Genomic DNA, 23,605 nt, shown 5'->3' with positions numbered 1-23,605 from the left:
ATATCAATTCCCGTATTTTGTTATCAGAGATGTGTGATTTATGAGTATGTGAAATCTGATAATAGAGCAGGCAGGAAAATCAAATGTCCCCTATACTGTCCTGTACGTCTATAAACAGAATATAGGCTTCTGTATAATGACTATTCAGGAGTAGTCATGGTATACATCATACACCAGTTGCCTGTGCCACCTGACAAGGGGGTGTCGCACCTCAACATTTATGGAATAACGCTAGGATATGCCACAAACCTCAAATAGATGTGGGTCCCACTCCTATCTCCAGAACAGGGCTCCCCAAGAGGACAGCACACTGGGCAGGCAAGGCATCCTCTCCATTCACTGGTTTAGGACTACCAAAAATGGCTGAGCAAGCATGCTTGGTTACTTTCAGAAGTCCAATAGCAATGAATGGAGAGCAAACTGCGCAATCGTGGTCACCTCTCCATTCACCGCTGTGGGACTCCCAAAAATAGCCGAGCTGCTGCTTGTCTATTTTCAGAACTCCCATAGTGGTAAACAGAGGGTGGCAGCGCATGCATAGCTGTTCTCTCTTCACTTCTGGGGCCCCTTCACTTGGAGACAGAAGTGGGTCCCAGGGGTAGAACCCACCCCTATCTAGCATTTGTGGCACATCATAGCAATATGCACTAAATGTCAGGCTTTAAAAAAATCTTCCATACAGCCACTAAAAGCTGAATAATACATGTACACAGTACATAGACCTAATTATCAGGGAGAAATACCATAATCCAATACATTCCGATCCTTCTGTTCATGTGACTTACCCCATGTAGGCACTGAAGATGGTCAAATGGTCAGAGTTAGCTAGAGCCATGGAGGATTTTGCCAGATCAGCTTCATCTTTTCTACCAATCGGTGTCATGAATGGGGATTTTTCAGTCATGGTGGCAGCCAGGGTTGCCTGTCACAAGGGAACAATCATTGCTTTAAATGCAATCTGGTACCGGGGTCAGGAAGCTAACAGGGATGTCACTAAGACACCTGCACATCCCTAGTGGTGAATGCCATGTCCATCTTATCAATTGGAATAAGCAGGGTAAAAAAATAATTTCAAGAAGATAGCACCATGGAAGAAGGAAGAGATCCTGAAAAAAGTGACAACCCTTATAATAGCTGCAATGGTGGTCATATTTGTAACCCAGCTATTCTTGAGACCGATTCACCAAAATATTGCTATTTTTTTTTTTATAGAGAAGGACATTGGGACTGCTGAGTGACTAATATTCTAGAAGCAGACCAAGTTTGCTTTGCAATAAAATCAAATCAAAAAATCATCTTCTTACCACAGCATCCAGACAGCCAAAGATAGCCCCAAAAATAAGCATCTTTCCAATCTTCACATTGACGGGCAGAGCGGCAAGGTGCTGACCTAGAGGAGTAAGCCTGGGCTCAGTGAGCTCGCAGGCCCCGATCTTCCGTAGTAAGTTCATGGCGTTACTGATTACTTGGACTTGTGGAGGATCCAATGCCTTAGATAAGAAATCCTCTGGAGAGCCAAGATCACACTTCTGGGTTCAACAACATAGAAAAAGAGAATAAGTTAGGAATAATTCATAATGTACAGGCAACTGGGAACCTTAGGCCTCTTTCAGACGGGCGAGATTTCCGCGCAGGTGCAATGCGTGAGGTGACGGTGATGGATCAAGTGACAGACCATGTGATGAGCGCAGTGACGTCACCACAGGTCCTTTTCCTCACAGATGAAGACAGAAGAGATACCGGCTGGGCGAACAAGTGGATTAAGGCGAGTTAAATTTTTTATTTTTTTTAACCCCTCCAGCCCTACTGTACTATGCATTCTGTATTCAGAATGCTATTATTTTCCCTTATAACCATGTAATAAGGGAAAATAATAAAATCTACACAACACCTAACCCAAACCCGAACTTCTGTTAAGAAGTTCGGGTACCAAACATGCCGATTTTTCTCACGCGCATGCAAAACACATTACAATATTTTGCACTCGCGCGGAAAAATCAGCACATTTTCCCGCAACGCAAACACATCTTATCCGGCCAAAAAAACATGACGCCCGTGTGAAAGAGGCCTTAGTAATCTTCAAAGTGTTATAGGGAACAGTCATTTCTCAACAGGTGCCTTAAAGAGGGTTGCATCAGATTAGAAGAAAGTTCTGCTTTTCCAGAAACCGCACCACTCTTGCCCATGGGCACCATCTGGCAGCATAAATAATGTCACAAGCTCTATTTAAATGTAATTATATTGCCAGCTTTTTTCTAATAAATCAGTAATGTGACAAACCTCACCATGATATGGAGGCAAAGTTCTTCCAAAGGTACTCGCAATATTTCTGGAACGGAATAGTCCATAAAACTGTGAAATCTGTGAGCAGTAAAATACAGATATTATGAAATGTAAAGGAATAATGAGAAAAATACTTTAAAGATGGTCCCGGCCTCATGCTTTCTCCTTTAAAACAATCACTGTGGGGTGGAAGGTCCTGTAGACAATGTTGGGGGTTATCCTTTTCATGTTATAAATGGCTCTATCAGGCAGGTTGAAGCCCTAAAGGCCCCTTGGAGATGCAGGTGCTTGATGAGTTGTTGCACACCCATAAAAAGGGAAGCAAGTTCCCCAAATATGTGACAAAAAAACTGTTTTAAATGTATGGGGTTAATATTGCTCATTTATAGTCCATAATACACACTCTGTATACACACCCTGTATTTTAGGCACATATAAAACTGACTTTGATGTACACAGCATGCGCCTGGTAAACACTGAGGGGACATAGTATTCACAGGAATGCAGTGGCCCCCTCAAACAGTCATGGTGTTTAAATTGGGACCCAAAGAAAAGTAATACCGATCGCCTATCTTAAAGGGGTTGTCTGCTTTTTTATGTTGATGACCTATCCTCAGAATCAGTCATCAACATCAGATCAGCGGGGGTCCGACTCCCGGCACCCTGCCGGTCAGCTGTTTGAAGAGAATGCAGCGCTTTTATGACCACTGCCTTCTCTTCACTGTTTACCTGCTGGCTGTCGGAAACTGCAGCGCAGGGGAGGTGTAATTACAACTCCATGGTCCCAATGAAGTGAATGGGGACAGCTCCTTCCTGTTCACGTGAATAGGACGGTGGAGTTGTAATTACACCTGCTCACCGCTGCAATTTTCTATGGCGAGCAGGTAAACGGTGAAGACAAAGCAGCGGTCGTAGGAGCGCTGTGTTCTCTTCAAGCAGCAGACCGGAGGGAGTTTTGGAAGTCAGACCCCTGCCAATCCGATATTGAAGACCTATTCTGAGGATAGGTCGTCAATATAAAAAAGTGGACAAACCCTTTAAGAATAGAACATCAGTTTTGAAGTACCAGATAACCCCCTTTAAGACTCCCCATTGCACAAAATAAAAGGTTTCACTATAACGTCAGATATTCACATTAATTCCACAAGATCCAGAGTACAGCATCTCCTGGACAAGGCTCTTTACCTCTCCTTGGTGTACAGTCGGAAACAAAATCCATCGCGGACCCGGCCGGCCCTTCCCTGCCGCTGCAGCGCACTGGCTTTGCTTATGAAAGTCTCCACCAGAGAACTCATCTGACTGCTCTCGTGATATCTACAAGAAATGATCCAACATCGCAGCATATTAATATCCTGAACACCTCTAACTTCTCAGCTTAAACTGCAGTTGTAACGCTTGACTGTTATAGGAGTTGTCATCCAGATTTCTTAGTCATCTGACTAGTAATTCGGCCGAGATATGCAGCAATAATAGACAATTACTGAACAGCTAGCTGACTGCCGTGAGAGATTTAACAGCGGCCATGTTGGTTGTCACTCAGCTTTCTCAAAAAGAAAAGGCTGAATAAAATAATAACAGATTCATGGATTTAGATTTACTGACCATGTATTGATTTAAAGGTTAAAATGGTATAATTTTTTTTAAAAGAGAATTTAAAACCAAGTGGAAGTAGGCAGATCACCTGTTTTCCTTGGTTCTTCCAGCATCGAAGACAAAGACCACATCAGGGATTGTGATACCCGTTTCAGCAATGTTTGTTGCCAGCACAATCTGTAATTCAAAGTAATGAAAAGAAAATACAGTTATACAAGAAACACTATTGACCGTCCGCTCCAGTGGCACGTCACCGCTGCCACTGCACATATGACCCCTCTCCCTTCCAGGTGTTGATAAGCGGCGACCAGAGTGCAATGGACTGAAGGAGCCGTAATCGAGCGGTGGGGAGCAGAGGAGAATGCTTCCCTCCACAGGTCTGGCAGGGAGGAGGGATGGCAAAACGTGAACAACCCCTTTAAAGGGTTGTCTCACCTCAGACATTGAGGGAATATCTCTAGGATATGTCCCTAATGTCTGATAGGGACCCACAAATTGAAGGAGCGCACACCGAATTCATTCCTATGGGAGTGCTGGCTCGGCTATTTCCGACAGCCTCATAGAAGTGAATGGAGCGGTGGTCGTGCTTCTCATTCATTTCAATTGGACTGCCAAAAATACAGTGTTTCCCCGAAAATAAGACATCCCCTGAAAATAAGACCTACCTCTAGTTTTGCCTATCGCTGTAATATAAGGCATCCCTCTGAAAATAAGGCCTCCCCGATTATAAAGCATCCGCCGAACATAATGCCTCCCTGATTATAAAGCAAGCCACCCCAGAATGTAAGGAGCCCGCAGCTACGGTACCGTAAGGCGCCGCCACGCAGCTCACTGATTGGCCGCAGCGCAGGCGGTGCGAGGTCTCTTTAAATCAGAGAGCCCGCGCCGCCGCCAGGACAAGCTGCCGCCTTCTTCTGCCCGCTGCTCGCTCTGCCCTGATGGAGTCTCACAACTTGTCTGGCACGGACACACAGGGGACGGGGTGACAGGTAGGGGGGGGATATCTGATCGAAGGTGGGGGATGTCTGGTAAAGATGGGGGACGACGACTAAAAACTGTAATTAAAATGACACAGGGTGATCAGGGTATCATTTAAAATGACACAGGGTGATCAGGGTGGGGGGGGGGGGGTCCATTTAAAATGACACAGGATGATCAGGGTGGGGAGGGGGATCATTTAAAATGACACAGGGTGATCAGAGGGGGGAATCAAAATGACACAGGAGGATAAGAAAGGGGTACTAAAATGGTCATCAGATTCTCCTGTGTCATTTTAATTCCCCCCACTGATCCCCCTGTGTCATAGAAAAATAAGACAGCCCTGAAAATAAGACCTAGCGCATCTTTGGGAGAAAAAATTAATATAAGACACTGTCTTATTTTTGGGGAAACAGGGTAGCTGAGCGACAACCCTCTTAGATTCAAGTCAATGCTCATGTAAAGGTCTTTTGTGTGACCCAATTCAAAATGAATTGTGGCTGAATGATCGTTATTACTATTGTTCATCCCCCATTCGGTTCACATATTGTTGGCAGCACGTCCCTCTTTACACAGGGTAATATTCTGCTGTATGAAAGATGCAATCACCCGACAAATTCGATTTTTGGTCATTTCTTGGCCGATCAGAAGCACCTTTACATGGGCCATATTGGGAATGAGCATTTGTTCACGATAACTGCTTCATTTCTCGGCCGGTGTAATAGGACTCATACTCCACCGCCATGGATATCCATACCTTTCTTGTTCCTGCTGGAGGAAGTACAAATGCTTCAGCCTGGTCCTGACTGGAAAGGATGGAGTGAAGTGCAATCAACTTGTACCTTAAAAAAATTAAATATAAAATCAAATCAAGCATTCACTGACCAGACCAATACAGTCTTAAAGGGGTTGTCCAATCTTGGCCTTTCATGTTATGAGATGGGAATAACCCCCAGTAAGTGCTGGCCCCGGATGGCCTGACTTACGGAAATATCAGAGTGGCTCGCTGGTTCTGTAGCTATGAAAAAAGCGTAGCACAACAATCTACGCTATTTCCGTAATTCAAACTCCCCGGACCTCCACTTACTCTGTGTTATTCACATCTTGGCTTTGAAAGGCAGAGATGGGACAACCCTTTTAATACCCAACATACCTATTAATTTATTGTCAGTCAAACCTGGGGATAGCAGTTGTAGAGAGGTGCACGGCAGTGGTTTTCTCCTCATTCCCCAATGAACACACACACGGCCAAGCAGGCATGCATGTGTGTGAGGGAGTGGGGAGTGTCGTCGTCAACAGCTTGTGAAGGTGTATGGGCACTTTTACACACATGAAAAAGTATAAGTAAATGGAACAAAAGCTCTACACCAACTGAAGGGTGCATTGTAAAAATGTGGCACTAGAGCCAAAACCCAATACAGAGCTGGTCTTGAAGGCCAACAGTGTAAATTGGGGAAAATATGGGTGGAAAACAGGGCTAGTAGTTGATGACAGTGTTACTTTAACCCGTAGGATACGAGCGCCGTACATGTACCAGTACCGTAGAGCTGCAGGGGTCCGGCAGTCACTGATAGCCGGACCCCTGCTGTATGTGCTGGCATCGGTGAAAACACAGATGCCGCGCATTAACACTTGCACTGCCGCTGTCAGCGCTGACCGCGGCACGTGCGGTATCCTGCCAGGCGCGGGTTGGCCATCGGGTCCCCGCGCTGCTGTGACGGGGAACCAATGGCAGGGAAGGCAGCCCGATGCCTTTCTTAGGTATCGTGGCTGCCATCTCCGTGTGAGCCTGTGAGATCCAGCCCCCTGAGTCTCACAGGCAGGAAGCTGTAAGTTTATTACAGTGAGTAATACACTTACAGCCAATGCATTACAATGCAGAAGTATTGTAATGCATTGTAAAGGGGATCAGACCCCCAAAAGCTGAAGTCCCAGAGTGGGACAAAAAAGAAAGTGAAAAAAGTAAACAAAAAAAAGAAGAAAATTTTACAAAAAAAAATAAAAGTTTTAAGTAAAAAAAAAGCGTCCTTTTTCAAAAAGAAAGTAAAAAAAATGGTAAAAATTAGGGAAAAAAGGAAAAGTAGACATATTAGGTATCGCTGCGTCCGTATCGACCATCTCTATAAAAATATCACATGATCCACCAAGTCAGGTGAACGCTGTAAAAAAATAAATAAAATAAAAAACTGTGTCAAAAAAGCCATTTTCTGGTCACCTTGCCTCACAAAAAGTTTAATACCATGCGATCAAAAAGGGTTAATGCGCCGGCATCTGTGTTTTCACCGATGCCAGCACATACAGCAGGGGTCCGGCTATCAGTGACTGCCGGACCCCTGCAACTACACAGAAAGCTGTGACTATTCTATTTAAACGGAAGCTGTCACTATGAAAATGCAATAATGCAATGTAAGCTACAGGCAGCATTTTATAGATCAGGACGAGCTGAGCAGATTGCTATATAGTTGTATGGGATAAGATCCAGTAAAACTTGTCATTTTTTCATTTATATTCCTGCTCATTCTGGGCTTTGAAGTCCGGGAGGCGGTCCTATCAGTGATTGACAGCTATCTCTGTATTCAAGTCATAGAGGGAAGGCTGTCAGTCGTCGATAAGACCGCCTCCTGGACGTCAAAGCCCAGAATGAGCAGGAATTTAAAGGAGTTGTGTGACTTCAGCACATAGCATTTATTATGTAGATAAAGTTTATACAATGCACTTATAATCCATATTGCTTCCTTTACTGGCAGGATTTTTTTTTCCATCACATTAGACACTGCACGTTTCCATGGTTACGACCACCCTGCAATCCATCAGTGGCGGTCATGCCTGCACGCTATAGGAAAAAGCACCAACCTATGTGCGCTCCAACGGTCCCGGCCACCGAAGAGGCTGGAGCTTTTTCCCATAGTGTGCAAGCACGGCCACCACTGATGGATTGCTGGGTGGTCGTAACCATGGAAATGAGCAGTGTATAATTCAAATTACAGGTTACACTGAATCTTTTCCCACAAAACTATATATCAATCTGCTCAGCTCCTCCTGCTCTATAACAGATCAGACACCATGTTTAATGTGACAGGTTCCCTTTAAAAGGCTGCATACTATGCAACGTGTCACCAGCAGAGAGGAGCAAAGATGTTGGCAACACTTTAGCAATAGAGTTTTATCTTGTCCTTTACCTCCGCCTGTCATTGAACCGCTTGTCAGAGGATAGAAGGTCATAAAGTTGCTGAATATCAGCCAGGCCGGGTAAGAAGATCAGCACCGCTCCCTCTACATTTCTGTACTGCATACTTCTGTCTGGTGGCACAAAAAGCAGAGATTATAGTAACAAAGGTAGGACTTTGCAGTAAAAAACATAAAGGGACAGAAGGGGATGGACCAATTTAGTCATGTATCATGGCACAACTGTCAAAATGCATAGGCTGTACATTCTATGGATTCCTATATTTCCAGGAGGAATAACAGAGGGTTGCCACATTACACAGTGCTAATAAAAGATGCTCAAGAATTGCTATTATTTTTTTAAAAGTTATTTACTAAAACAGGCATGTCAGGGGGATGTGCAGTTCGAAAACCCCTTGCCATGTACACTGTGAGTGAATTTTGAGTTAATGGGGGGGGGGGGGGGGGGTGGAGGTCCTCCGTTCGGGATCCTCATCTCAGGCTCTCGAGGCTGTTATCACCCAGCTTTCCGAAATTCCTAAATGGCATATTTGTCTTGCTATAAAGTGAGACATTGCTACGTAACTAGCAGATTTGGCATTTAGAGGTGTGCGAAATTCCCGTGAAAATAGTAATGGTGGCCATGTTGGGTGTGTGGCCTTCAGCTTTCCAAGAAACTGATATAACGAGGAAGCAATGGTATTAAAGGGGTTGTCTCATCACAGACAATGGGGGCATATCGCTAGGAATGGCACCACTGGGATCCGCACCTATATCGAGAATGGAGCCCCAAAAGTGTTGGATGGCACACTGAGCATCCGCAGCCACCCTCTATTCATTTCCTAGGGGGCCGCAAAAAATAGCCAAGCCCTGGCTCGGCTATTTCCGTCAGGCCCACAGAAGTGAATGAGAGTGGTGGCCGGTCATGTGCGGTGCACTCCCATTCACTTCTATGGCGAGTGCGCTTGGTGGTGGGCGGACCGGAGTCCTCCAGCCACCACCTTGCGGGGCTCCGTTCCCGATATAGGTGCGGATCCCAGCAGTGAGACCCGCACCTATAAGACAATGAGGGCATATCCTAGCGATATGCCCCCATTTTCTGTGATTAGACAACCCCTTTAATCATCAGAACACAAAACATTAACGTACCCAGGAACACCAGCAACTCCAGGATCAGGTCCAGATTTATTTTGTTAGGGTTCATGTATAGGACAGCGTGCTGTGTCCGGGCTGAAAACTTCTTATAAGACGGGTTTACATCCATCACAGAACCAGCAGGAATAAACTCCTATAAGGAAAAAACTGTACTGTCACCTGATGGGGGTCTTTTATAAAGTGTGCCATTGAAGGGAGAATGGTGTTAGGACTCCCAAACCTAATAGAAATTGCCTATAAATCAATGTGCTTAAATTGTTTGCGCCTCTTGCAACACAGAGGTGTCCACCAGAGGGCGATGTTGCACTGAATTCAGATGGAAAATCTTGAGCATGCTGTAATTGGTTGGTGATCAAAGGTGTAAGGCTACTTTCACATCGGCATTGTGCTGTCCGGTTTTGATATCCGACACAGGGTCTCAAAACCGCAGAACAACGCTTCAGTTTTGTCCCCATTCATTGTCAATGGGGACAAAACTGAACAAATTGGAACCAGTGCACCAGAATGCATTCTGTTCCGGTTTGTTGCATTCCCATGCAAGCAAGATTTTTGTGAGCGGCATGGGTAACTGAAGAAGCCGGATCCGGCACCAAAAACCATGTAAGTCAATGGTGCCTAATCAGACATGAAAAAAACAGGAACTGGGACCCAATGACTTGCTTTTAGTGCCGGATCTGTTTTGTTCATTTTCAATATAATACAACCGGATCCGTTCAGAACGGATGCAGCAGGATGTATTATTCACATGGGTGCGTTTTGCTGTGGTTTTGAGATCCCATGCCGGATCTAAAAAACGGACAGCTAAAACGCAGATGTGAAAAAACTCTCCATTACCTAGAATTCATAAAACTTTATTTCCACTATTGAGCAATATGTCAAGACCCTTCATTTTGACCGTCACCTGGTATTTTTGGCTGCCTCCTCCTTTGCTGGTGACATTAAGGGTTATTTCTTCTTCGTCCTCTAAGAATTTCTGACAATACTCGGAGTCCTGTTCCAGGATAAACCCTGTTTCCTCAACGATGTCTTCCAAGTGAAAAACCTGCAGAAGCCACAATCCACGATTATAAGCGCGCAAGAAATGCTGATCGTTATGTAAAAAACTACTTTTACATATGGGGTAATAATACAGGAACAGTTTAAATTCACTATAATCCATAGTACATTAGTAAATGCCAATACAGTAGCATTTATAATCTAATCTCATTCCCCAATACAATGATGTCTCCCCTAACTGATGCTTCACCTAAAGGGGGTACGATGGTTGCAGCAAATTATGTTATTTTTTTCGCATTAGGAAAAGTTATACAATATCCAATGTACTTTCTCTATTAATTCCTCACAGTTTTTCAAGATCTCTGCTTGCTGTCATTCAATAGTAGCTTAACTGTTTCCCCCCACATTCACACAGCCTTGTCTGTTTTGTGGACCGCAAGCTGCGGATCTGCAACGCACGGACACTGGCCTTGTGCACCCCACATCACTGTGCGGATCCATTGACTTCAATGGATCTGCAAGATGTGGCCAAAGATAGGACATGTCCTATCTTTAGCAGCGCAGCCGCATGGACCCGGACGCACGCAGGTGGGGTGCACACTGCCAATGCCCTTGTTTTGTGGATCCATGGTCGTTTTAATAGGGCCTTAGTCTGAAAACTGTATTGAGCTGTGCATCTGCGTGAGCATCACATGACCAACACAGATTTTTATGACAGCAAACAGAGATCTAAAAAAAAAGTTGAGTTCTTTAACTTTTCATTATACAACAAGTAAACTTTGTTAAACTGGAATCCCCCTTTATGATACTGTGGGGGTGGGGGAGGCGGAGTCTGATTGGTGGGAGTCCCTGGTGTTGGACTCCCACCAATCAGATACTGATGACCTATCCTGAAGAGAAGTCATCAGTATCAAAATCTCAGAAAAACTCTTTAAAGGCTAGGCACACCTTCGGGTGCATTTTTTATTATTGTATTTTAGTCATTTTGGGCTAAAAATTAAATGTATTCAATTAATATTTATTAAAAATGTTCAGCCGGTTCTGAGGTACAAGGGTTAATAATCAGTCTGTTTGCAAGCTGTCACAGTCTATTTTCTTTGAATCCTGTCATCAGACGGCTCATGTGTAGCTCTTATCTCCTGAGCTCGTAAAGTCTGATAAGAATCTAGCTATAATGAGTGTTTATGAGGTCAGGAGATCAGAGAGCTACACATGAGCTGTCAGATGACAGGATTCAAGGAAAAGTGACTGATTTTTAACCCTTGTATCTCAGAAACGGCTGAACATTTTTAATAAAGGGTCAATTGAAAAACGAGATTTTTGTATAACTTACCAGTAAAATCTCTTTCTCGCTCTTTCCTTGGGGGACACAGAAGACCTTGGGTATAGCTCATCTCCCTAGGAGGCGTGACACTAAGTGAAAACTGTTAAGCCCCTCCTCCACAGCTATACCCTCAGCCTGGAGAGAGAGACTGCCAGTTGCGTGTCCAAGTAGTGAAAAAAGGCAAAGTCCAAAAGTGGAACCAACAAGCCAACTACCCAAAGGGTAAAACAAACTCGGAAACCGTGCCAAGAAAAACAAAGAATGGGTGGGTGCTGTGTCCCCCAAGGAAAGAGCGAGAAAGAGATTTTACTGGTAAGTTATACAAAAATCTCGTTTTCTCGCCCAGTTTCCTTGGGGGACACAGAAGACCTTGGGACGTTCAATAGCAGTCCAAGAGGGGAGGGACCACAGCACCAAGGCGAAGCACCCGAAGGCATCAAAAAAACGCCGCCTGCAGACCAGGCGGCCCAAGGCAGCATACGCCGAAGCCCGAGTATGCACCCTGCAGAACTCGGTAAGGTGTGCAAGGAAGACCAGTGACCGCCTTGCACAAATGCATGGCCGAAGCCTAATGCCTCCGGCCCAGGAGGAACCGACAGCTCTGGTGAAATGAATGGCGACACCAAAAGCAGAACCCTGCCCTTGGTGCGGCAACCACAGCAAAAGCCACTCCGAGAAAGCGGAGGAAAGCCACCCTGGAGGCCATCCACCCTTTGAGCGGACCTCCTGCAAACACAAGAGACCGAACGTCGACAAGAGTCGGAGATCTCCAAGGAAAAACTGCAAGGCCCAAACAACGTCCAAATCGGTGAAGTGTCCGTTCCCGGGGGTGAGAAGGGGAGGACGACTGCCTTGATGAAAGGAAAGACGAACACCACCTTCAGAAGGAAGGAAGAGACAGAATGGAGAACAGCCCTGTCCTGGGGTAAGACAGAAGGCTCGGAACAAGAAGGGCCGCCACTCAGGCACCCGTCAGAGACACGATGGCTACAGAAACACAACCGTACAGGACAGAAGGAGTAGAGAGAACTTCTGTAACGGCTCCAAGGGAAAGATTGGAGCGCCAAGAGCCCAGTATGTAGTTCCCAGGGCGGTACCGGAGGGCAGTACAAAAGGAAACCAAGAGCCGCTCCACGGAACAAGGTCCTGACAGGCCCAGAGGGCCGGGGAACGCTGAAAGAGGAAGGACAGCGCCGACACTTGATACTTCAAGCAACAGAGTCCCAGTCCCAGGTCCAGGCCGGACTGGAGAAAGACAGAACCATGGAGAGAGAAAGGCAGAGTGGGGGCACGCCCAGCTTCCCACAGAACCCCAAGGAAAGCCCTAATTCCTACCACAGATCCTGGACGAAACACGGCCAGGAGCGACACTAGCGAGCCCACAATAGTCGCCTGGGCAAGCGGGTGAAAACCCAATGATCAGGCGCAGACCAGTAACCCGGGCAGAACGGTCGGTAGAACTGGTCCCGTCGGCCCCGAACAAAGGTGTTCCGTATCCACCCGGAGTGGGGGAGCAGAAGGACAGACAGACAGGGACCAAAGGGTCCGTCCAGCAACCGCCAGATGCCAGGACAAGACAGGCTAAAGCCCAAGCCGATGTAGCCACCACAGGAAGACGGACTACAGTCCCGGTGTGGGAGATCTAAAGACAATCTTGACTAAATGGTAGTCCTCCCAAGTTACCGAGAAGGTAAGTCCATAGCAGAAACATTGCCTAGAATGGAAAAAACGCAATCTGCACCCAGCGGGAGGACAGAACGCGGTAGACCCGGTAAATAGGCACACAGCAAGTACAGCCAATTTGAACAAGGGGGACAGTACGAGGCCAAAAGGAACACCAGAACCATCCACATGAACAACCATGCTCTCCCCAGAGGGGAGGGCAGTGAAGGAACAGCCTCTGAAGCGTGGCCGGAACAGAAGCCACATTCGGAGTGATCTGTACCGAGTGGGAGCCAAACAGAGACGGCGAGAAAAGGCAGTCGAGACAGAGGCCGGCATAACACCCTCCAAACGGAAGGAGGAGTGGGTAACAGAGAAGCCATAGGACAGCTCAAAGGCAGAACCCCGCTACACTGAGACGCCCGGTTCACCGCCTCGCAGAAGGCGAATACCCTGAAGAACCCAAGGTGGAGGTCCTCCGGACCTGGGTAAGCGAGCACCCAAGAGAAGTTGGGTGACCTTCCCAAGAAGAGCGGCCCGAACCTGGTAGTAGATCAGACTGAAGCGCCGAGGGCGCCAACCGGAAAGAATCATACCACACCGCACTCGAAGAGGAGGAAATAGTAGTAGGTGAGGGGACCGTAGTCCCGCCAGAGCCAACATAGAATGCGAAGGGCGCTGCAGACAGCACTCTCGACCATGTGACCACTAGCGCAGGGAAACAATGCCGCGGGAGGACGAATGGGTACGTATCTAAGAAACCACGAACACTCCCCGGGCGGAAGGGCCAACGAAATGAATGAGCACCACCCAGCTCGGTGCAGTAGCGAGCAGGTAGAGCCCGTCTACTTATATATAAAAGGTATTTATTTGTTGTTCATTGGACAACACCTTAGGCTCACACAGGTGGACAGAATGATCTCTGTAGAGAATAGTGCAAGGCTTGCTGCAACCACCGTCTCCCAAGAAAATAAATATGTCGCAGGAGGAAAGGAGGCATACGTACGAGTAGCCCCGTAAGCAGTGAGGCCAACCCACCTACGGGACGAGAAGGCATACGCGGCCCGAACAACGCACAAGAACGTCCGCTCACTGCAAAAATATCACTCAGCGAAGAGGGCCAGCCACAGAGCGCCACAGTATCTACGGAAGTGCAAAGTGCAAACTGAAAAGGAGTTATGCACAAGACTAGTATGGTATGCGATGGAACGCAAACTGACCGCCCCGAAAGGGGGGAAATGTACCTGGAAAACTGTAGTCGGCAAGAGTGCAAAGGCCCGCCCCAAAAAGGGGGGTGATGCCCAAGGCCGTACCTACGTCAGAGAAGTAGGGCGTACCATACTTCGCCCAGAAGGGCGCCATGCACATAGCCACACAGTATCCAGCAGGAAGTCCACCTAGTGAAAGGGGGACATGCACAGGGCTATCCTAGCATTAAGTGAGTGTGCAACAATTCACCCAACACCGAAATTTCGTGAGAGTGTAACAACTCCGCTAATGAAGGGAAACATGTGCAAGTCCAATACAGCACATACAAGAACAGCCTTGAATCTCGTGAGCGTGCAAATTTCCGCCCAGGAATGAGGGGTGGTCACGCACAAGGCCAGCACCGTATACAATGGGAGCGCAAGCGTTCCACCCATGTTAGAGGGCCATGCTCAAGGCCAGCAACGTATCCGGTGAGAGTGTAGTATGCCGCCCAGAAAAAGGTGGGGGTGGGGTCATGCACATGGCCAGCATCGCATCCAGGGAGAGTGCGAGCAGTCGGTGAGAATGTGTGTATGTCACCTGAAGGAGGCATGCCCATGGCCGGCAGCGAAACCAGTGAGAGTGCGTACACCGCCCACGGAAGAGTGGTCATGCATATGGCCGGCAGCGGATCCAGTGAGTGCAAGCACCCCGCCATGTATGGGGTTCATGCACATGGCCAACAACGTACCGGCTAGAGAACAACCACCGACCGAGGGAGTGTATGTATGCCGCCACAGGGAAGGAGGCATGCCCAAGGCCGGCAGCGAATCCAATGAGAGCGCATCGTACCGCCTATGGAAAGTGGTCATGTACATGGCTGGCAGTGAATCCAGTGAGAGTGCCGAATGCCGTCCACGGAAGGGAGTCATGCCTATGGGCGGCAGCGACGCACAAGTGTAGCGTTCCGCCTATGGAAGGGGGTCACGCACATGGCCAGCAGCGAATCCAGTGAGAGTGCAGCGTTCCACCTATGGAAGGGGGTCGTGCACATGGCCAGCACCGTATCCGGTGAGTGCAGTATTCCGCTTAAGAATGGGGGTCATGCACATGATCGGCAACGAATCCAGTGAGAGTGCAGCGTCCCACCTGTGGAAGGGGGCCGTGCACATGGCCAGCACCGTATCCGGAGAAACTGCAGTAGTCTGCCAATGAAAGGGGGATCATGCACAAGGCCAACCCGCAGCCAGGGAGAGTGCAGTATCCCGCCCAGGAGGGGGGTCCTGCACATGGCAGGCGTCATAACTGGAGAGGGTGACGAATCCTGCCTACAGAAAGGGCCGCATGCACTTGACCAGCGCCGTATCGCGGGAGAGGGCAAGAAAACGCCTAGAAGGGGAAAATGACCCTGGCAGCGCCGCAGCCGGGGAGCGCGACATGCCACCTATGGAAGGGGGGCATGTATACAGGCAGCACTACTGAGATCAGGCTGCAGCGTCCTGCGCAGCCCACAAGGTATATATATAATAAATAAATAATATTTTTTTTAATTTTTTTTATATAACAGCCTCACTGAGGCAGAAAGGGGAGCCACCTATAGGGGCACAGATTCCCTAAAAAGCAGGGAAAAAAAGGGGGGGGGGTGTGTGGCAGCCACACAGGCCCATCTGAAGCCGGCCTGTACCCAAAGGGTTAACAGGGATCCGGCCTGGGGGGCGGCGCTGCGATCCCCTGGGGGCGGGGGAACCTCCAGGCGCGAAGAACCAGGCGAGAACATACCGGCCGCGGATGCCCACCCCGCGGGCCGGAAGAGCCGGGGACCCGGAACAAAATTTTGCTGCGCCCGGCCGACCGGAATGTTCCGACGGTCGGCCGGGGGCTTGAAGCATAGCGCTCATTTGCAGGCCGCGGGTGCCCACCCCGCTGCCCGGAAGCGAGGACCCTGCGCCCGGCAGCCATTTCACCGCACCATATGGCCGGCAGCCACAACCACCTTGCCCTTGGACCGGTGCCCATGAGGGTAGAGGAGGGTCAGGGGCAGCAAGGCGCGGGCCCCCTGGCCCTGAAGCAGTGGCCGGTAAGAGAGGGAGACCCTGAGACCGGGTGCCAGTGAGGGTGGGAAGCCTGCATAACCCCTCCGTCAGGGGCAGCTAGGTGCGGACCTCTGCAGCTCCCTAGGCATTCTTCTTGCAGAGAGAAGGTGCTAATGTCCTATGGAGACCAGGAGAGAGGGAGCAGAATGTCGCCCTGCGGCAGCCCAGGGGCCAGCCTAGTCTAGCAGGGACAGAAGGGTCCAGAGGCCCAGTATGGGGGTCAGGCACGCAGGAGATCGGGGAGGGGGGGACGGACGTAGGGCTGGAGAAGCCAATCTCTCACCATAGCAGTCTTCACCCTTGGTCTGTTCCAGCAGGGTCGCCCCTTCAGCTACTGGCACCGTGGTGGCAGGACGCTGGAAGAGGGACTTGGCGTGCGGGCGACCCTTACGCTGGCGGGATGCAGGGGAGCTAGGCTGCCCTGGTCCACCTTGTCTTCTGTGGGGGAGGCAGCAGTGCAGGTGACCGGCACTGGCGCAGCTCAACCCCGGGAGAAACAGAGAGGTCTAGTGCGTCTCTGTTGTCCCTGATGATATGAAAAAAAAAAAAAAAAAAAAAAAAAAAAGAAAAAAAGGAAAAATCAAAACTAAAACCAAACAGGAGAAAAAACAGCCCTGCAGAGCAGGGAGTGTCTTGCCTCCTTGGACACTAAGCAAAAACTGGCAGTCTCTCTCTCCAGGCTGAGGGTATAGCTGTGGAGGAGGGGCTTAACAGTTTTCACTTAGTGTCACGCCTCCTAGGGAGATGAGCTATACCCAAGGTCATCTGTCCCCCCCAAGGAAACTGGGCGAGAAAAATGATTTTTAGTCCAAAATGAGTAAAATGCAATCATAAAAATATATATAAAAATAGCCTTTAATGAAAACGATGCAGCACAGCCTGCTCAGCTGCTTCTGTAACTCCCCCTACCCGTAATCTCAGCCATGAAAGGCTAAGAAGGGAGGAACCCTGTAACAACTATGCACATACCTCAACTGGGTAAGTCCTTCCAGATATCCTTATGATGGGGCAGTGTGAGAAGTAGGTGGAAAACTTGGCGCTGTCCACGGTGGCGCTCATGAGTATGAGGTGCAGGTCTGAACGCTTGTGCAGGATCTCTCGGAGGATGATGAGCAGGAAGTCAGACTGCACTGTTCTTTCATGTACCTGTAATAAACCAGAAAAATCATCTACAGTTATAGAAACATAAGCAGCAAACCCATAGGTATAAAAGGACTTCTCTACTTGGGCACCTGCATGCCTGAGAGAGATTTTGGGGAGCTGATCGCATTATACACCCAAATACCGTACTAGGACCATGCATTCTGCAGACAATCTTTCCACGGTATTCATGTCAGATCACAATAGTGACAGAATAGCGCTAATCACTGAAGTAAAGCAGAGTCCAGACTTGCAGACAGTCTCAAGCATTTAGGCGGAGATTTATCAAGACTGGTGCAAAGGAAAACGGGCTTAGTTGCCCATAGGAACCAATCAGATTGAACCTTTCATTTTCCAAAGGCGTTCTGAAAAATGAAAGGTAGAATCTGATTGGTTGCTGCCAGTTTTCCTTTGCACCAGTTTTGATAATTCTCCCCCTGGATTGGGTACGTTGGACTTTAACTTGGCCAACCTTTTATTTTACTTGAAGATTAGTGGTGTGGTGGGTAGACGCTTATCCCCCATCCCTACTGAAATAAGGCTGGGTGGATTTAGCATACATGTTTATGGAAGAGTCGGGCAGAGTAGTGGACGGCTGAACGCTCACAGATCCCGGGACATGACTTTCGTGTTTGTTCCGCAGATTTGTACATAACAATCATAATAACGTCCAATCTGCTGAGTGTGCACAGCGACTTACCTCATCCACAATGATATGAGTTATGTTCTTTAGCAGACTGTCTTCCTGTAACTTCCGTAGTAAGATTCCTGTGGTACAGTACAGAAGTCTGGTGTGTTCCCCTGTTCTGGATTCCATGCGAATCTGATACCCACACAGAGAACTCTAGAAAAAAACAAGCGATTTTAGAAGAATTTTGGTCCTGACATGCATTCCCCATAAAATAACAATTCTGGAGCATCTATGCCTATCTATGACTCTATGTTGTTCCTTTATTATTCCTGGTAAAAGTTACAAATTAATTGCTAGCAGATTGCAACAAAGGTCCAGAAAGGTGCTACCAGCTGGGCGTGGGTCCCTGCACAACCTGACACTATCCTATTAGTGCTGCCAGTGTTGGACTGTGCAAGGTAAAGGGGTTGTGCAGGCCATACATACTGATGACCTATCGGCAGGATAGGCCATCAATATCTGATCGAGCTCCATGCGAGCGCTGCTTCCTCTTCATTACACTACACGTCGTCTCCCTTGCAGCGGTGTTTAAGGATCTCCCCCTGACGATAGGTCATCGATATGTATCGCCTGCACCACCCTTTTAACAGATTCAACAGCACTCACAATGTAATTCTGCATGCTTTGAATTATATTGATATGTGCATAATATTCAGAAATAGTCCAGTAGGAATGACATAAAATGGAGGTAATAACACAGAAACCGAACGATTCGGTCAATCCAGACCTTTTTCTGTGGTACATGCAGGTGAGAGAGCATAGAAAAAAAAAAAAGGTTTAAATTTTTTTTTTAAAGAAGCGAAACATAAAACTATATAAATTTGTATCTCTGTAATCGTACTGACTCGCAGAAGGCGGTTATAACATCATTTTTACTGCACAGTGAATGCCATAAAAACAAACAAAAACACCGGTGGAATTGCATTTCTTTTTTTACATTCCACATTCCATATATATTTGTGGGCTGGAATGTAAATTAAAAAAAAATAAAAATAACGCAATTCCCCCATTGTTTTGATGTTTGTTTTTATGGCAACTGAAAAGTAAAAAAAAAAAAAATACGTAATGGCTCTTGGAAGGCAGGGAGTTGAAAACAAAAATGAAAAATGGCTGCAATGGAAAGTGGTTAAAGAGGTTATGCCACAATTTATGTAGAAAAATGAAAATCAGACATCATACAGTACATGACAATCTATTTCTAATAAAGCTGGAACCAGCCCTGTACCTCCTCACATGGATCTAGAAATCTCCCCATTTGTTGCTCCAATTGTTCTGCTAGATTTACCGTATTTCAGGCTAGCAGCTCAAGCAACGTGTCCTTTCTGCTGCAGCTCTCTCCCTATCACAGCTCAGGTGGGTGTGCCCTTTCTAAAGCAGATCTCGCCCTATAACTGTCACAGCTTCTAACAGAAGGGAGGGCTGGTGGCAGTTGAAATTTAAACAGAGAGCGTGCGACCTCCTCAGTGAGGTGGACGTAGAAATAAGGAAAAGATAAACAGCAGGTGGCGCTATACAGATACATTTTATTGAATAGCTCACTGGCTAAACTAATTTTTTAATTACATGCAATTACCAAATGATTCAGATCCAGGTGCTGGTTTGAAAAACGTGTGGGAATAAAGGATACCCTCCTCCAAAACTGAATATAGTTGACTTTTCTCCCAACTGCTCTCAAAGCCATTGTTTGGTTCAGGGTACAGCATGCCTTTAGGACTCAGTGTTCTCACCTTTCCTCCAGGTCCAGACTCACACCCCAGCTCTTCACACACTCGAGTGGCTAGACTCATGGCAGATATCCTGCGAGGCTGAGTGCAGACGATGTTACACTTCCCCGAGGCCCATTTGTTTAGGAGGAGATCTTCCAGTAGGAACTGAGGCACCTGGGTACTCTTACCACTGCCGGTCTCACCAGCTACAACGATAACCCGGTGCCGGCTCAGTGTTTCTAAGATATAGTCCCTGTGGGCAAACACCGGCAGCTGCTCCCGGTCACTCAGAAGCCTTTTATACCTTGGTGACTCACGACACTTAAGGAAAAGGCTTCTCACAGGCTCTAAACTGTCCTTTTGGAGCCGATCTAAAGTGTTCTGCTCCGGATCGTCTTCCCCGGCCAGGTTTTCCCAGGAGTCTTCGGGGTCCTCAGATACTTTATTGACTTTTGGTGGCTTCAGTTGTTGCTCTCTCAGCTTCAGTTTATTTAATAATTTGGCAATGAACTGGTCCCGGGGCTTGTTGATTTCAAGTTTGTTCTTTTCCTGCTTACTCTTCTCAGCATCGCTCCATTCCAGCCACACGTCTCTGTATGTCAGGGGCAGCAGCTGATGTACGGACTAAGCGGGAGAGAGAAAGCAATGGTTTCATTATCTTATCCTCAGCTTTTTACAGGGGTTTCCGGTACTTAGATACTGATGGCCCATCCTCACGATTGGTCATTAAAGGGGTTGTCTCATATTGCTAAGATATGCCCCCAATGTCTGATAGGTTCAGGTCTCACCTATGGGACCCGCACCTATCCTTAGAACGGAGCCCTGCCAAGTGCCGGAGGAAGCACCGCTCCGGCAGCAGCCCGAAACAGCTTATTGGTGGGGGAAGCAAGGTGTTGCACCCCCACCAATGTGATGTTAAAGGCGTTGTCACATCTTGGACATTGAGGGCATATCGCTAGAACCTATCCTTAGAACAGAGCCCACAAAGGAGTTCTAGTTCAGCTATTTCTGTAAGCCCCATAGAAGCGAACAGAGCAGTGGCCGCGATTGCGCGGTGCGCTTCCAATTCATTTCAAAGAGCGCTCGGCTATATTCGGCAGTCTTATAGAAAAGAATGGAGGGCGGCTGTGCATGCACGGTGCTCCCTCCAGCGCTTTGCAGGCTCTGTTCTAAGGATAGGTTCTAGCGATATGCCCCCAATGTGACACCTTGCTTCCACCAACAATCAGCTGTTTTGGGCTGCTGCCGGAGCCGGAAACTGTACAGCGGATATAAGCCTCTGTTCACTGTGTAGTTCCTGGTGTCGGCGTACTGCAGTTGAATGGGAGCTGAGCTGTTGTACCCCAGCACGGCCACTACACAGCAGACAAACAGAACCTTGTGCCTCCTGCTCCATCCACTGTATTGTTTCTGGTGGCTGTCAGCTGATCAGTGGGGGTGCCAGGTGTTGGACCCCCACCGATCTGATATCGCCGACAGGTCATCAATATTTAAGAACTTGGCAACTCCTTAAAACTTTTGTTCTTTTTAAAATTAAATGGAGGATATGGAACCCAACATGCAAATCTCCCATTCATTTCAATGGAAACCAACCAAGGAGGTGCAGCCAACGCTACACTGAATAAAGAAAACGGGACCCTCGACTGTAAGCATAGGAGGGGGTCTGAACTGCCTAAAAGCCTACACCTAAGACAGCTGTCAAATAAATATTTGCTCAGACCATGGCTATTCCTTGCAATCCCCCCACCACCACGTGCACGTATTCCCAATACGGAGAAAGTATGCAAAGAGGTATCTCATAAGAGAACCATCTCGCCAGCTCCACCTACCGAAAGTGGCCCCCTATGAGTCAAGATCAGACTTTCCAACAAGCCTTGGGATTTGACAAATGAATCCAGCCAAGCCTGATATCCATCTGTAGACAGCTGTTTTGGGGTCCTTGCCCCTCATCAGTACAGAGTAAGATTCTGGTTGGCTCAGCGTGATGCCTTGAAGACCTCAAGGCTTGTTGAAGCTGAATCTTGACTCATAAGGAGCCGCTTCCAATAAGTGGCGCTGGCGAGATGGTTCTTTTTCTTGGGAGATACGTATTTTCGTTTTTCATGGAGCATAGCCAATAAAGTCTCCATTCAGAACTGGTCTCTTTAAGGAGATTCAGCACCCTGCTTAATCCAATAGGGAGGAATCTATTGCTGCCAGTTATCTCCTGTGAGAAAAGCCAACATGTCTGATCCTTCTTTCCCCAAACAAAACAACAACAAAAACCTATAGAAGTAAAAGAAAATCTCATACTTGGCCTTTAGTGAGTTCATAAAGAGCTAAAGTGGCGGCGAGGTGCTGAGCTTGCATGCTGTCCTCTGTGACGATGGTAGGGCACACAGACATGACGTCATCATTCGATTTCACAATTTTTACCCTAAAAGGACACAGGTGAAATTAAAATCTTCACAAACAGATTGTTAATTCTTTCATATGGTTACATTGGTACTATATGAAATATTCTTTTAAAACTATAATAAGCGCTGCCACCCAGCTTTACCAGAGTCCTCAATGGCAAATCTGCCAACTATCCAGGGATGTATACCATACTTCCTGACATTAACTAGACAGAACTGATATGGTGAAGCTGACTGAGAGCCATCACGGACTCCGTATTGGTGCTGCATAGGTTGTCACCCAGCTCCTCCATAAATAGATACCATTAAAGGTTGTTTAAATACAGAGCCACACACGAACATGGCATAATGTGGTGACACTTACCTGCTTCTCCAGTACCTGCCCATAGGTACCTTCTCAAATGAGGGATTGGAACTTTTAGGATAATGCTTCCTACACCAATCAATCAAAAACTGCTTCGGAGACTTGCCCGTCCAGCTGCGAGACGTGTAGTCAAAGTTTCGGATGTCGAGAGGTGGTTTGGATTTAGCTGAATTTTAAAAGAATAAGGGAAACAATAAGTGTATCATGAATATATTGTATCACCTGACATCAGGCCTCATAAGAATGAATCCGAGGCTGTGTTCTCACACCAAGAATGGCACAGCATGCAACACTATTCTTGCACTTTTGCCCTTCCTATCCAATAGAGCGCCTTGATTAGGTGGTACATAATGCTGTGCTCGCTCCGCCTCCCATTGGTTGCTTGATGCACATGGAGGTGACAAGGAGCAGCACACCATATGTGCAGCGTTTGCGCTTCTGAACATAGAAGCCCAATGGCTTAGGTAGGTTTAGCGTAGGACCGGCCTGACCCGAGAGCACCTTAGCGCTTGGTAGGCGGGCTCAGATGTGTTTTGATCAAAATATATTGGCTAAGTGTCTCAGATTTTATCACATCAGAGTGAGGACTTTGTCCATATATAATGCTTGCATCTATTTTATTAAGTGCATTATTACCTTATTTCTGTGATTTTTTTCGTAACCAGCAAAGGAGGCAATATGGACAATCACAATACATTAGTAAGTGCCTTGTATTAAAGGGCTTCTGTCACCCCACTAAAGTCATTTTTTTTTTTGGGCTACTTAAATTCCTTATACTGCGATATGTCAATATATAATGCTTTTACTCATTTTCGTTCAGCAGTTTCTTAAAAAAAACGGACTTTTATAATATGTAAATTACCTCTCTACC

General features: G+C 47.2%; 1 protein-coding gene across 1 annotated transcript in view; it reads right to left on the bottom strand.

Annotated features, from left to right (window-relative positions):
- The window catches only part of DHX29 (DExH-box helicase 29), a 51,654-nt gene that overhangs the window by 12,927 nt on the left and 15,122 nt on the right, over window positions 1-23,605 (bottom strand). The window contains exons 10-23 of the mRNA XM_044276232.1: window positions 22,735-22,900; window positions 22,267-22,390; window positions 19,996-20,598; window positions 18,278-18,421; window positions 17,407-17,583; window positions 10,076-10,216; window positions 9,169-9,307; window positions 8,034-8,154; window positions 5,612-5,696; window positions 3,965-4,053; window positions 3,469-3,597; window positions 2,286-2,361; window positions 1,305-1,529; window positions 786-922 (exon numbers count right to left, since the gene is read on the bottom strand). Of these exons, the coding sequence (XP_044132167.1) occupies window positions 786-922; window positions 1,305-1,529; window positions 2,286-2,361; window positions 3,469-3,597; window positions 3,965-4,053; window positions 5,612-5,696; window positions 8,034-8,154; window positions 9,169-9,307; window positions 10,076-10,216; window positions 17,407-17,583; window positions 18,278-18,421; window positions 19,996-20,598; window positions 22,267-22,390; window positions 22,735-22,900 (2,356 nt within the window). The remainder of the gene's footprint in view (window positions 1-785; window positions 923-1,304; window positions 1,530-2,285; window positions 2,362-3,468; window positions 3,598-3,964; window positions 4,054-5,611; window positions 5,697-8,033; window positions 8,155-9,168; window positions 9,308-10,075; window positions 10,217-17,406; window positions 17,584-18,277; window positions 18,422-19,995; window positions 20,599-22,266; window positions 22,391-22,734; window positions 22,901-23,605) is intronic.

Source organism: Bufo gargarizans, chromosome 1 (assembly GCF_014858855.1).
Source record: "Bufo gargarizans isolate SCDJY-AF-19 chromosome 1, ASM1485885v1, whole genome shotgun sequence".
In the NCBI taxonomy this organism is placed as follows: Eukaryota; Metazoa; Chordata; class Amphibia; order Anura; family Bufonidae; genus Bufo; species Bufo gargarizans.
Note: the sequence above shows the minus strand (reverse complement) of the source record. Positions and strands in the feature narration are given on the sequence as shown.